Source organism: Geotrypetes seraphini, chromosome 1 (assembly GCF_902459505.1).
Source record: "Geotrypetes seraphini chromosome 1, aGeoSer1.1, whole genome shotgun sequence".
Taxonomy (NCBI): Eukaryota; Metazoa; Chordata; class Amphibia; order Gymnophiona; family Dermophiidae; genus Geotrypetes; species Geotrypetes seraphini.
The window spans coordinates 121,074,894-121,089,513 of NC_047084.1; the positions used below are offsets into that span (position 1 = coordinate 121,074,894).

At 43.3% G+C, this 14,620-nt stretch overlaps 1 protein-coding gene across 11 annotated transcripts in view; it reads left to right on the forward strand.

Moving 5' to 3' along the window:
- Nucleotides 1-14,620, forward strand: part of CA9 (carbonic anhydrase 9) — a 174,631-nt gene that overhangs the window by 131,691 nt on the left and 28,320 nt on the right. For 8 of the 11 annotated variants that reach the window (XM_033937268.1, XM_033937360.1, XM_033937295.1 and 5 more), the window contains one exon: nt 7,416-7,478. The exons of the other annotated variants lie outside the window; for them this stretch is intronic. In XM_033937268.1, the coding sequence (XP_033793159.1) occupies nt 7,416-7,478 (63 nt within the window). The remainder of the gene's footprint in view (nt 1-7,415; nt 7,479-14,620) is intronic. 11 annotated transcript variants of the gene reach the window in all.

Sequence of the window (14,620 nt, forward strand, 5' to 3'; positions counted from 1 at the left end):
ACTCCCCAACATCCAGCTTCCTCGTCACCCAGTCAAAGAAGCTGATCAGGTTGGATTGGCAGGATCTCCCCTTAGTAAATCCATGTTGACGGGGATCCCGTAGATTCTCCTCGTTCAGGATTGTATCCAATTGGCGTTTGATTAGAGTTTCCATTAGTTTGCACACTATTGATGTGAGACTCACCGGTCTGTAGTTTGCTGTCTCCATCTTGGAGCCTTTCTTTTGGAGAGGAATGACGTTAGCCGTCTTCCAGTCCAACGGGACGTTACCCGTACTAAGGAAGAGATTGAAGAGCGCGGATAGCAGTTCCGCCAAGACATCACACAACTCCCTGAGCACCCTGGGGTGTAGGTTGTCAGGCCCCATTGCCTTGTCACCCTTTTTGCCGCCGCATCGCATTGTGCAGAAGGCTTCATCGACTTATCGATCAGAACTCCAAAGTCTCTTTCCTGGGAGGTCTCTCCAAGTACCGCCTCGGGCATCCTGTATTCGTGCATGAGACTTTTGTTACTGATATGCATCACGTTACACTTATCCATGTTAAACTTCGTTTGCCATGTCGCAGACCATTTCTCGAGCGTTTTATTCATGTTGCAGGTCTTTGCAATCCTTTTATATCTTCACCACTCTGAATAACTTCGTATCATCCGCAAATTTAATCACCTCGCTCATTGTACCAATTTTCAGGTTGTTTATAAATATGTTGAAGAGCACGGGCCCAAGCATTGAACTCTGCGGTGCTACACTCGTGACGCTTTTCTAGTCCGAGTATTGTCCATTTACCCCCTCTCTATTTGCTATCCGCCAACCAGTTTTTAATCCACTTGAGTATTTCACCATCGAATCCATGGCTCGCATTTTTCGAAGTAGTTGTTCATGCAGGACCTTGTCGAACGCCTTCTGAATATTCAGATATACAAAGTCGACCGGGTCACCCTTGTCTATCTGCCTGTTTACTTCCTCGAAGAAATGCAGCAGGTTCATCAAGCAAGATCTTCCCTTGCTGAAGCTGTGGTGACTAACTCTCATCAGACTGTGTCCATCAAGGTGATGAGTGATGCGGTCCTTTATCAGCACCTCTACCATCTTTCCCAGTACCGAGATCAGACTCACCGGTCTGTAGTTTCCTGGATCTCCCCTCGAACCTTTCTTGAAGATCGGCGTAACATTCGCCACTTTCCAGTCTTAATAGAAACATAGAAACATAGAAATAGACGGCAGATAAGGGCCCACGGCCCATCTAGTCTGCCCACCTTAATGTCCCTCCCCTACCTTTGCCCTGTGAATAGATCCCATGTGCCGATCCCATTTGGCCTTAAAATCAGGCACGCTGCTGGCCTCAATCACCTGTAGTGGAAGACTATTCCAGCGATCAACCACTCTTTCAGTGAAAAAGAATTTCCTGGTGTCACCTCGTAGTTTCCCGCCCCTGATTTTCAACGGATGCCCTCTTGTTGTCGTGGGACCCTTGAAAAAGAAGATATCTTCCTCCGCCTCGATGCGGCCCGTAAGATACTTGAACGTCTCGATCATGTCCCCCCTCTCTCTGCGCTCCTCGAGCGAGTATAGCTGTAATTTGTCAAGCCGTTTTTCGTATGGTAGATCCTTGAGTCCCGAGACCATCCGGGTGGCCATTCTTTGCACCGACTCCAGTCTCAGCACATCCTTGCGATAATGCGGCCTCCAGAATTGCACACAGTATTCCAGGTGGGGCCTCACCATGGATCTATACAATGGCATAATGACTTCCGCCTTACGACTGACGAAACCCCTTCGTATGCAGCCCATGATTTGTCTTGCCTTGGACGAAGCCTGCTCCACTTGATTGGCAGCCTTCATGTCCTCACTGACGATTACCCCCAAGTCTCGTTCTGCTACCGTTTTTGCTAGGATCTCGCCATTAAGGGTATAAGACTTGCATGGATTCTGGCTGCCCAGGTGCATAACTTTGCATTTTTTGGCATTGAAGTTGAGTTGCCATGTCCTAGACCATCGCTCCAGTAGGAGTAGGTCGTGCATCATGTTGTCGGGCACTGAATCTTCGTCTGTTGTGCATTTGCCCACTACATTACTCAGTTTGGCGTCATTGGCGAATAATGTTATTTTACCTCGAAGCCCTTCTGCCAAGTCTCTTATAAAGATGTTGAATAGGATTGGGCCCAAGACTGAGCCCTGTGGTACTCCACTAATCACCTCCGTCATTTCGGAGGGGGTGCCGTTCACCACCACCCTTTGGAGCCTACCTCCAAGCCAGCTCCCAACCCATTTTGTCAATGTGTTACCTAATCCTATAGAACTCATCTTGCTCAGTAACCTGCGGTGTGGTACGCTATCGAATGCTTTGCTAAAGTCCAGGTACACGATGTCCAGGGACTCCCCAATATCCAGCTTCCCCGTTACCCAGTCAAAGAAGCTGATCAGGTTGGATTGGCAGGATCTTCCCTTAGTAAATCCATGTTGTCGGGGATCCCGTAGATTCTCCTCATCCAGGATCTTATCTAATTGGTGTTTGATTAGAGTTTCCATTAGTTTGCTCACTATCGATGTTAGACTCACTGGTCTGTAGTTTGCTGTCTCCATCTTTGAGCCTTTCTTGTGGAGTGGAATCCTTCTCGATTTGATCAACAGATTAGCTATTAGTTGAAGCAGTTCATCTATAGCCCCTTTTAGTTCCTTGATTACCCTCAGATGGATGCCATTTGGTCTCGGGGATTTATCATTTTTAAGCCTATCAATCTGCCTGCATACCTCTTCTAGACTGACCGTCAACCCTGTCAGTTTCCCGTCTTCGTTTCCGGCATATAGTCTGTCAGCTTCCGGTATGTTGTGTATATCCTCTTTGGTAAATACAGACGCAAAAAATGTGTTCAGTTTGTTGGCGATGGCTTTGTCCTCCTTTAGCACTCCCTTTATTCCATGGTCATCCAATGGCCCCACCTCTTCCTTCGCGGGGCGTTTCCCCTTAATATATCAAAAGAATGCCTTGAAGTTTTTTGCCTCCTTGGCTATTTTTTCCTCTTAGTCGCTTTTGGCCCCTCTTATCGCCTTGTGGCACCTGCTTTGATGCTGGTTGTGCTTTCTCCAGTTTTCATCTGTTTTTGAGCTTTTCCATTCCTTAAACAAAGTTTTCTTGTCTCTGATCGCTTCCTTCACTGCTACAGTGATACACGCCAGTTCCTTGTTCTTTTTCCTCTTGGATCCCTTGTTGATACACAGTATATATAGATTTTGCACCTCGGTGACCGTATCCTTAAAAAGGGACCATGCTTGCTCTAGCGTTTAAAATCAAAGAAACATTGATACACTTGAACGGTCTTGACTATACTATAGAACAATCTATAAAAATATTGGGACTATAGATAGATCAGTATGCTGTTCCAAAGTAAGATGTCTACTGAAGAAATGCTTTTTGGTGCTTTGGAAACTTCGCACCATTAAGAAATATTTTGATGAAGCTTCATTCTGTCTGTTAGTGCAGTCATCTGTTATAAGTATTTTTGACTATTGTAATATTATCTATCTGGGTGCCTAAAAGAAAATTGAGAGTGGTTCAAAACACTGCAGTTTTATTTGATTTTTGGTTTGAAAAATGGGAGCATATTACGCCATATTATCAGAAACTTAATTGGTTGCCGATTGAGGCCAGAGTTTTGTTTAAGTTTGCTTGTATTTGTTATAAATCTATCTTTGGCTTGTCACCTGACTACCTTCTTTCCCATTTTTCTTTGAACCACTGAAATAAGTCCACACGTAGAGTTTGTTTATTTACATTCCCTTCTGTTAAATTATGTTGATATAAAAGATTTCATGAGAGAACTGCTAAATTGAATGCTAGGAAAAATTATGCTAGGAGCTTCCTCCTATCTTGATTTTAGAAAATTATTGAAGACCCAATTATTTGTTAAATTTGTATCCTAATTGTATTCTGTTGTCTTTTTAAAATTTTATGCATTTCTTATGTTTTATTATCGGATGTATTTCCATTTTAAATTGTATTCTTCACTGTATGATCAGTTTTTATTTGTTGTGAACCGCCTAGAACAGGGGTGCCCACACTTTTTGGGCTTGCGAGCTACTTTTAAAATGACCAAGTCAAAATAATCTACCAACAATAAAATTTTAAAAAAACACAACGCACACTGTACGCATAGAATTGTTAATTATCATTCCTATTCTGGGGTTTTTTCAAAGAGGTCAAAGCAGATGACTCTATGCACTGTCACCTCAGTAACAACCATACAAAAATAGACAAATACCCACCCCCCTCCCTTTTTACTAAACCACAATAGCAGTTTTTAGCGCAGGGAGCTGCGCTGAATGCCCAGCGCTGCTCTCGACGCTCATAGGCTCCCTGCGCTAAAAACCTCTATTGCGGTTTAGTAAAAGGGGACCATATTGTAAAATATAGAGAGCAGATATAAATTCAGACACATTTTGATCACTAAATTTAAAATAAAATCATTTTTCCTACCTTGTCTGGTGATTTCATGAGTCTCTGGTTGCACTTTCTTCTTCTGACTGTGCATCCAATCTTTCTTCCCTTCTTTTAGCCTGTATGCTTCCTCTCCTCCTGACCTCATTCCCCCCCAACGTTTTCTTCTTCTCTCCCTGCCCACTCTTTCTTTCTCTCTTCATGCCCCCGTTCTTTTTTTCTTTTTTTCTTCTTTCCTTCTGTCTCCCTGCCTGCCCTCTTTCTCCCTCCCTGCCCTCCCCCAAGCCACTGCCCTCTTTCTCCCTCCCTGCCCTCCCCCAAGCCACTGCCACTGCCGTTGCCATAGGATAACAGGCCCCCGAAGCCCACCGCCGGCCAAGCTCTCCTTGCTTTGGGCCCATCAGCATTCCTCTCCCCGACGTCAATTTTGCCGTCGGAGAGGAAGTTCCGCTGGCCAGAACTTCCTCTCCGACGGCAGAATTGACGTCAGGGAGAGGAAGGCTGATCGGCCCAAGATCGACCTATTGGGAGAAATGCTGCCGGGTCCTGCCTTTGAGGAAACAGAAAGTAGGCAGGACCTGGCAGCAAGAAGAGCAAATCGCAAGCTTTAGCTCGCGAATGGGGCTCTAACATGTGCGTGCCGGCTTCCCTTCTCTCCCCCCCCCCCCCCGACATAACTTCCGGTTTCAGAGGGAAGAGAAGGGAATCCGGTACAAGCACACGTTAGACCCCGGAGCATAAATTCTCCAAGCCGGTTTTTTTTTTAATGTTGAGCAGCGGAGGCAGCAGCAGAATTCAGGAGCAGGCCAGTCAGGAGGGGAAAAAAGAGAAGGGAAGAAGGGAACCCGCTCTGCGATCGACTGGGGTCGCCTGAGCGAGCGACCTGTCGATCGCGATCGACGTGTTGGGCACCCCTGGCCTAGAATCATTCTTGGTTAGGCAATGTATAAAAAATAAAATAATTATTATTATTATTATCCTCTTCTTAATCTTCTTCCCCACCATGAGTCTCATTCCTTCGTAATTCCTTTTTCGGAAGTTCAGTGCTGTGACTGACGTTCTGTATCGATGTTTTGCCCCTGTGTCCAGGTTGAAGCAGATCATATTGTGATCACTGCTTCTCAGCGTCCCTTCTACTCCTACACCTTGCGCCGGTCCTCATAGTCCATTTATAATTAAGTCCAGAATATTCCTAGGATAAGCAGCAGCAGATCTGTTTTACTACCTAGGATCTAGCTAGGTACTTGGGATCTGGGTTGGAAATAGGATACTGGGCTTGATGGACCTTCAGTCTTTGTCCCAGTATGGCAGTGTTCTTATAGCTAATAAGAGAACTGTTTTACTAAATTCAATAGAGTTCTAGTAGCCAATAGTGGTCCTTCAGCAGAAGTGCAACACAATCGGATTTTTTTATTTGGCAAAAAAAAAAAAAAAAAAGGTGAATGGCAGTATTATGAAATGAATGAAGTTTCTTTATGGAGGATTGAGAATAGACTTTGGAGGAAAGGCAGAAGAGGAGAGATACGATAGAGATGTTTAAATACCTACATGGCATAAGTGCACATGAGGCGAGTCTCTTTCATTTGAAATGAAGCTCTGGAATGAGAGGGCATAGGATGAAGTTAAGAGGTGATAGTTCAGGAGTAATCTATGGAAATATATGGAATAGTCCCCCAGTAAAGGTGTTGGAGACAAAGATTGTGTCTGAATCCAAAAAAGCATGGGACAGGCACGTGGGATCTCTTACGGAGAGGAAGAGATAGTGGATACTGCAGATGGGCCATTTGGCCTTTATCTGCCATCATGTTTCTATAACCATAAAGCAAAATGACTTCACAATGCAAGTGTTAAGAACCTTAGCCTATAGGGAGAGAAGGAGATAATGGATGCTGGATGGGCCATTTGGCCTTTATCTGTCGTCATGTTTCTATGAGCCTGGTGGTGAAAATAAACAGCAAAAGTGCATGAAATGAATCTTGATTAAAGTAATGTCTTATGGAGCAAAGTCTAAGAGTGAAAAAAAATATATAGATTTAAGTAGTGGAGATTTATGGTGAGAAAGAAACTTGGAAGTCAAGAGTTACACCAAGATAGCACAAAGAATCAATGGATAATGGAGGAAACCATAAGATCTAGCATTTATGTTAGTTTTGTAGAACTACCAGTGATCCAACAGGCAATAGTTTTATCGGCATTCAGAACAAGGCAATGAGAAGAGAGCCAGTGAGCTATTGAATCAAGACAAGATTGAAGGAAGGTTATGAAACGGGCAACAGGGGTCAATGTAGTAAAGAAGTAGGATATCATCCATGTAACTATATCAGTACGGAAAAGTCCTTAATAATTATAACTAAAGAACTAAGGAAAAGGTTAAAGAGAAGGGGGGGAGGATAAACCTTTGGGGACAAGTAGATTGCCTACAAATTAATGTTGGAGAGAGAAGACAGGACCTTGAATGAACAGTTGGATAAGAATGAGGAAAACCATTTTAAGACTGTTCCAGTTAAGCCTAACAAAGACAAATGAGATAATGGCAGTAAGCGATCAATTAGGTTAAATGCAGACAATAAATCTAAGAGATAGCTAATGCAGAGATACCTAAGTCTAAGTATGAGTCACTTTTGTACAGAAAACTAGTCAGGATTTTTTCGGTGAAGTGCCAAAGTTTTTTGTTGAAGGATGAGAGCTGATAGAACACAATTTTTTATCTGTGCCTTGGAGCTTTTGAGCAAAGATTTTCTCAGAGACTCTTTTATTAAGCTGCAATAACGGTTTTAGCATGCGCTAAAATTCTGCGTCGCTAAAAACGTTATCACAGCGTAGTAAAAGGAGCCCTGTAAGTAGATCTCTTTATCTCTCTTCTGCTTATTTCCTGTCCTCTCTTCTAGTTCCTCTGTTTGTTTGAGATTCATTAATTATTTCTGCCTTTACGGGATGATTGTATTACTTACCTATTTTGATTTATTTGAATTTGCACTACAGACCCTGGATTTCTTCCTGTGTCTCCTGTTCCTGGTGATTCCTCTGACAAAACACCTGAAAAAGGTATCGTATTCCTACCGGCTGTGTATCTTCTGCAAGTCCTTAAGGCAGCTTTGGCTGTTCACTCCTGTATCATCCTGCTCCACATGCCTTTCTTGTTTCATAGGTCTCACCTGGCTTTGGTCCTGGTGGTGGGATGTTGATCTAGTGCCTGGTTTCTTCAGTTGCTAGGATAGAAACCTCTCCCCTATGCTCATTTTTTGGGGGTTGAAATTCAGGGGCTAGCTCCCTGTTTTACATCAATGATGACATGTTCTCCACTGCGTGCATTTTATCAGAGTCTTTCATTGCCATCTCTTTCCAGACATATGCTTTTGGCTCGGGCTTTTTCTCCAGTAAGCTGTGTTTCTGGTGTTGGGATTTTCAGTGCTTTGTACAAGGGCTCAGCGATCAAGAGTGAAAGCTACCTTATTTATTTATGGAATGAATTCATTTTCTGCCCCATTTTCTCAATTCTAGTCTGCTGCTGGGTGTTTTAGGGATCATGATGGGCTTTCCTCATTTCTTTCATTTTCCTCATTTCCTCATTTCTTCTTTTCTGTGTTATGATGATGGTTTTCTCCAGATCCTATATTAATGATCCTCTTACCTAAATCTCCAATGTGATGTCATAAGTTGCAAAAAATTGATGGCATATCTATTTCTGTTTAGAAGCTATGGGGCTCATAATCAAAAGAGAAAAACGTCCAAAAACCGGCCTAAGTCGGCACTTGGACGAACATTCCCCAATACTAAAAACGGATTTTGGACGTATTTCTAAATGACCTAGGCCTTCATAGTGCCGCTGAACGACCAAAGCTAAACGGGGTGTTTTGGGAGGTGTGTCGAGGACGGGAGGTAGGCAGGACATTGACAGGCTTAGACTTAGCCGTACAGCATGTATAACGGAACTTAGACGTTGTGACTTAGACCATGTAAAACATGGTCTAAGTCACAAAAACCCACCTAAAGTCAGCAGATAAGCACTGCAAACACATAAAACAGACCCCCACCCACTACCCCAGTGATCACTGACCCCCCCCTTAAAAATATTAATCACACCTCTAAAATTCAGCCTCCAGATCATCATCACCTGGCCGCCTGGCATAGGAAAGCCTAGTCATCCAGCACTGAGGCAGCTTAGTCATCTTGGGGGTGGGTTAGGGACCCATAGAGCGGAGGACCCATGCCCATAAGCCCCTGTAAGCACTGCATTGATACTTAAACATGTGCACTCCCATATACACCCCCAAAACCCTTTTGTACTGGCATATAAGTGGCTCCTGCTGCCATAAGGGCTATTAGGGAGGTAGATAAGTAGGTCTAGGGGATTCTGGAGGTGGTTTTGGGGGGCTCACCATGACCTATAAGGGAACTGTAGTAAGGAAAAGACATGGCACCCTTTTTGTGAAGTTCACAGTAGTGCCCTGTAAGGTACCCCACTATTTAGGTGGCATGTCTGGGTGTTCAGTCCATCACTTTGCTGACCCCTCCCATGTCCAATAGGGCTTGTTCTAGGCATTTTGGACTTGGACGAAATGTTGGACGGAAATGTGGTATAAAGATAGATGATTTAGCGGCTTGGACGATCAGATCTGCAGGACGTGTAATTAGATGATTTTCAAAGGGAAAAAAATTTTGGACATATTTTCGAAAATGTGTCTTAGGTTGTTTTTTTACTTTGGACGACTTGCAAGTTGGATGCAAATGGACTTAGACGTCCCTTTCGATTATGCCCCTCCACGTTTTTATGCTTTTGTGTTTATGCAATTTTTTTTTGTACTCTGATTATATGGCTGATAAAGGTGCTCACTTCCCAACATACGTGTGGACAAACCCACTGTGCCAGTGTTTTATAAAGAAAGGAGGGCTCCAAACAAATACCCTTTTGCAGAACTGTCTACATTCCTTTATGGAATACTAACGTAATGAGGTATATACTGTATAACACCTGGGGGCACTAATATACATTAATAATGTTGTGAAGCAGGGTTTTGCTACTCTACGGAAGTTGCCTGCAGTGAGAGGATTAATAAATAAAGCCTCATTATTTGTCTAAACTGGACTATGCCAATGCATTGCTTACTGGAATTATGGGGAGAAATTTCACTAAACTCCAAACACTTCAGATGTGGTTCTCCAGTTAGTCAATGGGAGTGGTCAAGATGATCATGTCACTCTGGTTGCCAGTATACTACTGGATCCCGTTTAAAATTTTGCTAATAGTATTTAAAGTTAAGAACATAAGAACATAAGAAGCGCCATCTCCGGATCAGACCTTCGGTCCATCAAGTCCGGCGATCCGCACACGCGGAGGCCCTGCTAGGTATTCACCTGGCTTATTTTATAGCCACTAATAATTTGTTTTGAGGCAAAAACGTGAGACTAATAGTAAATATATTGAAAATACGTTTTGTCAGATTCAGTTATGAGCAGGGATTCATCCAGACCAAAAAACATATAAATCAAGCTGACATACTAAAAATCAAAAAGATGAAAAGGAGAAAAATAAACCTCAATTGAGGGTCGTTGGGACTACACAAGTACCCAACCATCCACTCATCATCACGGGTTTATAAAAAACTCCAAAACATGTATAAATAATCAATTCTCACATCTTTCATTCACACAAGGTCTTCTTTTTGTTATTGTTATTCTTTTTGTTATTTTTCACAGTCTTTTTTATATATATAAAATTTCAGTTTAAATGTCAAGCAATGAAAAAGGCCTGAATCCCAAGCTTAACCACATTAATTGGCGAGGACTACAGCTGAATGTAATCAGTATAAGCAGTTTTTAGAGATATGCAGCATATATCTGAAATCGTGAAAAAATACACTCATCTGAAATCGAGGATTCTTGAATTGGAAGCCTCTCGGTGAAAATCCTCGATTTCAGATGAGTGTATTTTTTCACGATTTCAGATATATGCTGCATATCTCTAAAAACTGCTTATACTGATTACATTCAGCTGTAGTCCTCGCCAATTAATGTGGTTAAGCTTGGGATTCAGGCCTTTTTCATTGCTTGACATTTAAACTGAAATTTTATATATATAAAAAAGACTGTGAAAAATAACAAAAAGAATAACAATAACAAAAAGAAGATCTTGTGTGAATGAAAGATGTGAGAATTGATTATTTATACATGTTTTGGAGTTTTTTATAAACCCGTGATGATGAGTGGATGGTTGGGTACTTGTGTAGTCCCAACGACCCTCAATTGAGGTTTATTTTTCTCCTTTTCATCTTTTTGATTTTTAGTATGTCAGCTTGATTTATATGTTTTTTGGTCTGGATGAATCCCTGCTCATAACTGAATCTGACAAAACGTATTTTCAATATATTTATTTTATAGCCAACCATATCTTTATATGCCTCTCTCAAGGAGATATGCATCTAGTTTGCCCTTGAAGCCTAGGACTGTCGATTCCGCAATAATCTCCCCTGGGAGAGTATTCCAGATGTCAACCACTCTCTGTGTGAAGCAGAACTTCCTGACATTAGTCCTGAACTTGCCCCCCCTTAGCTTCATTTCATGTCCTCTTGTCCGTGTCAAATTGGACATTGTAAATAATCTTCTCTGCTCTATTTTGTCGATTCCTTTCAGTATTTTGAAGGTTTCGATCATATCCCCCCGCAGTCTCCTTTTCTCAAGGGAGAACAATCCCAGTGTTTTAAGTCGATCCTCATATTCCAGTTTCTCCAAACCCTTCACTAGTTTAGTTGCTCGTCTCTGCACCCTCTCCAGCAGTTTTATATCCTTCTTTAGGTAGGGAGACCAGTGTTGGACGCAGTATTCCAAGTGGGGTCTGACCATTGCCCTATAAAGCGGCATTATAACTTTCTCCGATCTACTCGAGATTCCTTTCTTTATCATGCCCAACATTCTATTTGCCTTATTTGCCGCTGCCGCGCATTGTGCCGACGGCTTCAGGGTCCTATCTATCAGTACACCCAGATCCCTTTCTTGTTCACTTTTCCCCAGAGTTGCACCTGACATTCTGTACTCGTATTCCTTATTTTTACTGCCTAAATGCATTACCTTGCATTTCTCCACGTTGAACTTCATCTGCCATTTCTCCGCCCATTTTTCTAACCGACACAAATCGCTCTGGAGTTCCTCACTGTCCTCCTGCGATCTGATTGCCCGGCAGAGTTTTGTGTCGTCTGCAAACTTGATGATCTCACTGGATGTTCCATTTTCCAGGTCATTGATATAAATATTAAAAAGGATCGGCCCAAGTACCGAGCCCTGGGGCACACCACTAGTCACTCTCTCCCAGTCGGAGAACTTCCCATTTATGCCCACTCTCTGCTTTCGGTTTTCCAGCCATTTGCCTATCCATCTTTGTATATCTCCCTCTATGCCATGGCTTTGTAGCTTCCTGAGAAGTCTTTCGTGTGGAACTTTGTCAAATGCTTTCTGGAAGTCCAAGTATATTATGTCCACCGGCTTTCCACTATCAATTTGCTTGTTCACGGTCTCAAAGAATTGGAGTAAATTCGTCAGACACGATTTCCCTTTCCTGAATCCATGTTGACTGGGTTTCATCAAGTCGTGTGTGTCCAAGTGCTGAACTATGCTATCCTTGATCAGTGATTCAATCATCTTGCCGGGGACAGACGTAAGACTCACAGGTCTATAGTTGCCCGGTTCTCCTCTTGATCCTTTTTTGAAAATTGGCGTGACGTTCGCTTTCCTCCAGTCGTCTGGTATCTGACCAGTTCTGATTGACAGGTTTGCAAGTTTTTGCAATAACTCTCCAATTTCAATCTTCAATTCCTTCAAGACTCTCGGGTGAATTTCATCCGGTCCAGGGGATTTGTCACTTTTAAGTTTGTCGATCTGGTAGTATATCTGATCTAAGTTCACTTCGACTGTGGTGAGGCTGTCCTCTATTTCTCCTGTAAACAGTTTCTCCTCTTCAGGTATTGTTGAGGTGTCCTCCTTCGTAAAGACGGACGCAAAGAAGGAATTTAGTTTGTCTGCGATTTGTTTATCTTCCTTGATGTACCCTTTTCTTCCCTTGTCGTCCAGGGGTCCCACTGCCTCTTTTGCAGGTTTTTTCCCTTTCACGTATCTAAAGAAGGGCTTGAAGTTTTTGGCCTCCTGGGCTATTTTTTCCTCATAGTCCAGTTTTGCTCCCCTCACCGCCTTGTGACATTTCTTCTGTTCATCTTTATGTTTGTTCCAGGCTTCGGTTGTCTTCGTGCATTTCCATTTTTTGAAAGAGTCCTTCTTTACCTTTATGGCTTCCTTCACCTGTATGGTAAGCCATGCCGGTTCTCCTTTGCCTTTAGTTCTCCGATCTTTGGAAATCCTCGGAATGTAGAGATCTTGTGCTTCTGCAATAGTATTTTTCAATAGGCACCATGCCTGATCTACTGTTTCAAGTTTGTCCACCATCTTCTCGAGTCGTTTTGTTACCATGGCTCTCATGCAATCGTATTTACCCTTTTTAAAGTTTAAGGTGGTGGTTAAGGTTTTGACATGTTTCCCTTTCCCGATGTCAAGTTTAAAGTTGATTACATTGTGATCACTCGTTCCCAGTGGAACCATGACTTCTACTTCTGTTATCGGTCCAGTGAGACCATTTAGGACCAAGTCCAAGGTGGCGTCGCCTCTTGTCGGCTCTTTTACCATTTGCTCCAGGAAGCAATCCCCTAGCACCTCCAGGAACTTGGCCTCCTTGCCGCAGTTGGAGGCTCCTAGTTTCCAGTCTATTCCTGGGAAATTGAAGTCTCCCAATATAACTACATTGCCTGTCTTGCATACTTGTTTGATTTCCTCCATCATTTCTGAGTCAGTGACTTCCGCCTGTCCTGGGGGACGATAGTAAAGGCCAATTTTTATATCTGCGCCATTGCGACCAGGAATTTTGATCCAGAGGGACTCCAGCTTCTCTTTCCTGTCTGTTGTAATCATTCCAACAGAATCTATTCCTTCCTTAACATATAGGGCAATACCTCCACCTTTCTGCCCTTCTCGATCTCTTCTATATAGTTTGTATCCTTGTAGTACTGTGTCCCATTTGTTTTCTTCATTCCACCATGTTTCTGTTATGCCAATGATATCCATGTTCTCATGTCTTGCTATCGTCTCTAGTTCTCCCATTTTGTTTCCTAGACTTCTAGCATTTGTATACATACATCTAAGTTCCCTTCGTGTTACCTTTTTGGACCTTCTACTCTTGGCTGTCCTTACAGTTTCATTTACGGTATCCTTTACTGCTCCTGTGTTATCTCCCATGTTTGCTGTGTGGTCATCCCCTCCTGTGTCTGAGTTGTCCCTTCCTGCTTGTTCTCCTTTGTTGGCTGTGAGGTCGACCTCTCTTGTGTATGAGTAGTAGTCCTTTGTTCCTACGTCGGGGCATCCTGTTGTCCGTGCCATCGACCGGTTGTCGACTGTCGGCTTTCCCCTGTCCTTCAGTTTAAAGCCTTCTCTATTGCTTTCTTCATGTTGCCTGCCAAAACTCTTGCTCCTTCCTTGTTGAGGTGTAGTCCATCCCTTCTGTAGTACTTGCTTTTTCCCCAGAACGCCGTCCAGTTGCGCACGAAGTCGAAGCCTTCGTCTTCGCACTATCGTCTCATCCAGGCGTTGATCACTTGCAATTCCCCTTGTCTCTTTCCATCTGCTCTTGGTACAGGGAGGATTTCAGAGAAGGCCACCTTCACCTCCCTGATCTTCAGTTGTCTTCCGAGTGAGCGGAGCTGGCCCTTCATCTCTTCCCTGTCATACTTCCGCCCGCTCACATCATTTGTTCCCACGTGGATAAGCACAGCGGTGTCCACTCCCCGTGCGCCATCTATGATCCTGGAGATCCTGCTGGTCACATCCTTTACTCTTGCTCCAGGCAGACAGGTGACGACTCTGTCCTCTCTTCCTCCTGCGGTGTGGCTGTCCACGTGTCGTATAATGGAGTCGCCTACGATGATCCCCATCTTCTTTATTCGGGAGTTCCTTGGGGGGCGTAGGTCCACGTCCTTGGAGTAGGGCCAGTCATCTTCCTCCAATGATACTCTTGAAATTGTTTCCTGTTCTTTGGGTGGGGGGACATCTTCCTGTGCTCTCACTATTCCTCCTGTTGTGCGGTTGTCTCCTATCTCGTCTTTGTTTTCTTCTGTGTTTGCATGGATGTCTTCTCTCCTCACATGTGTTTCCTG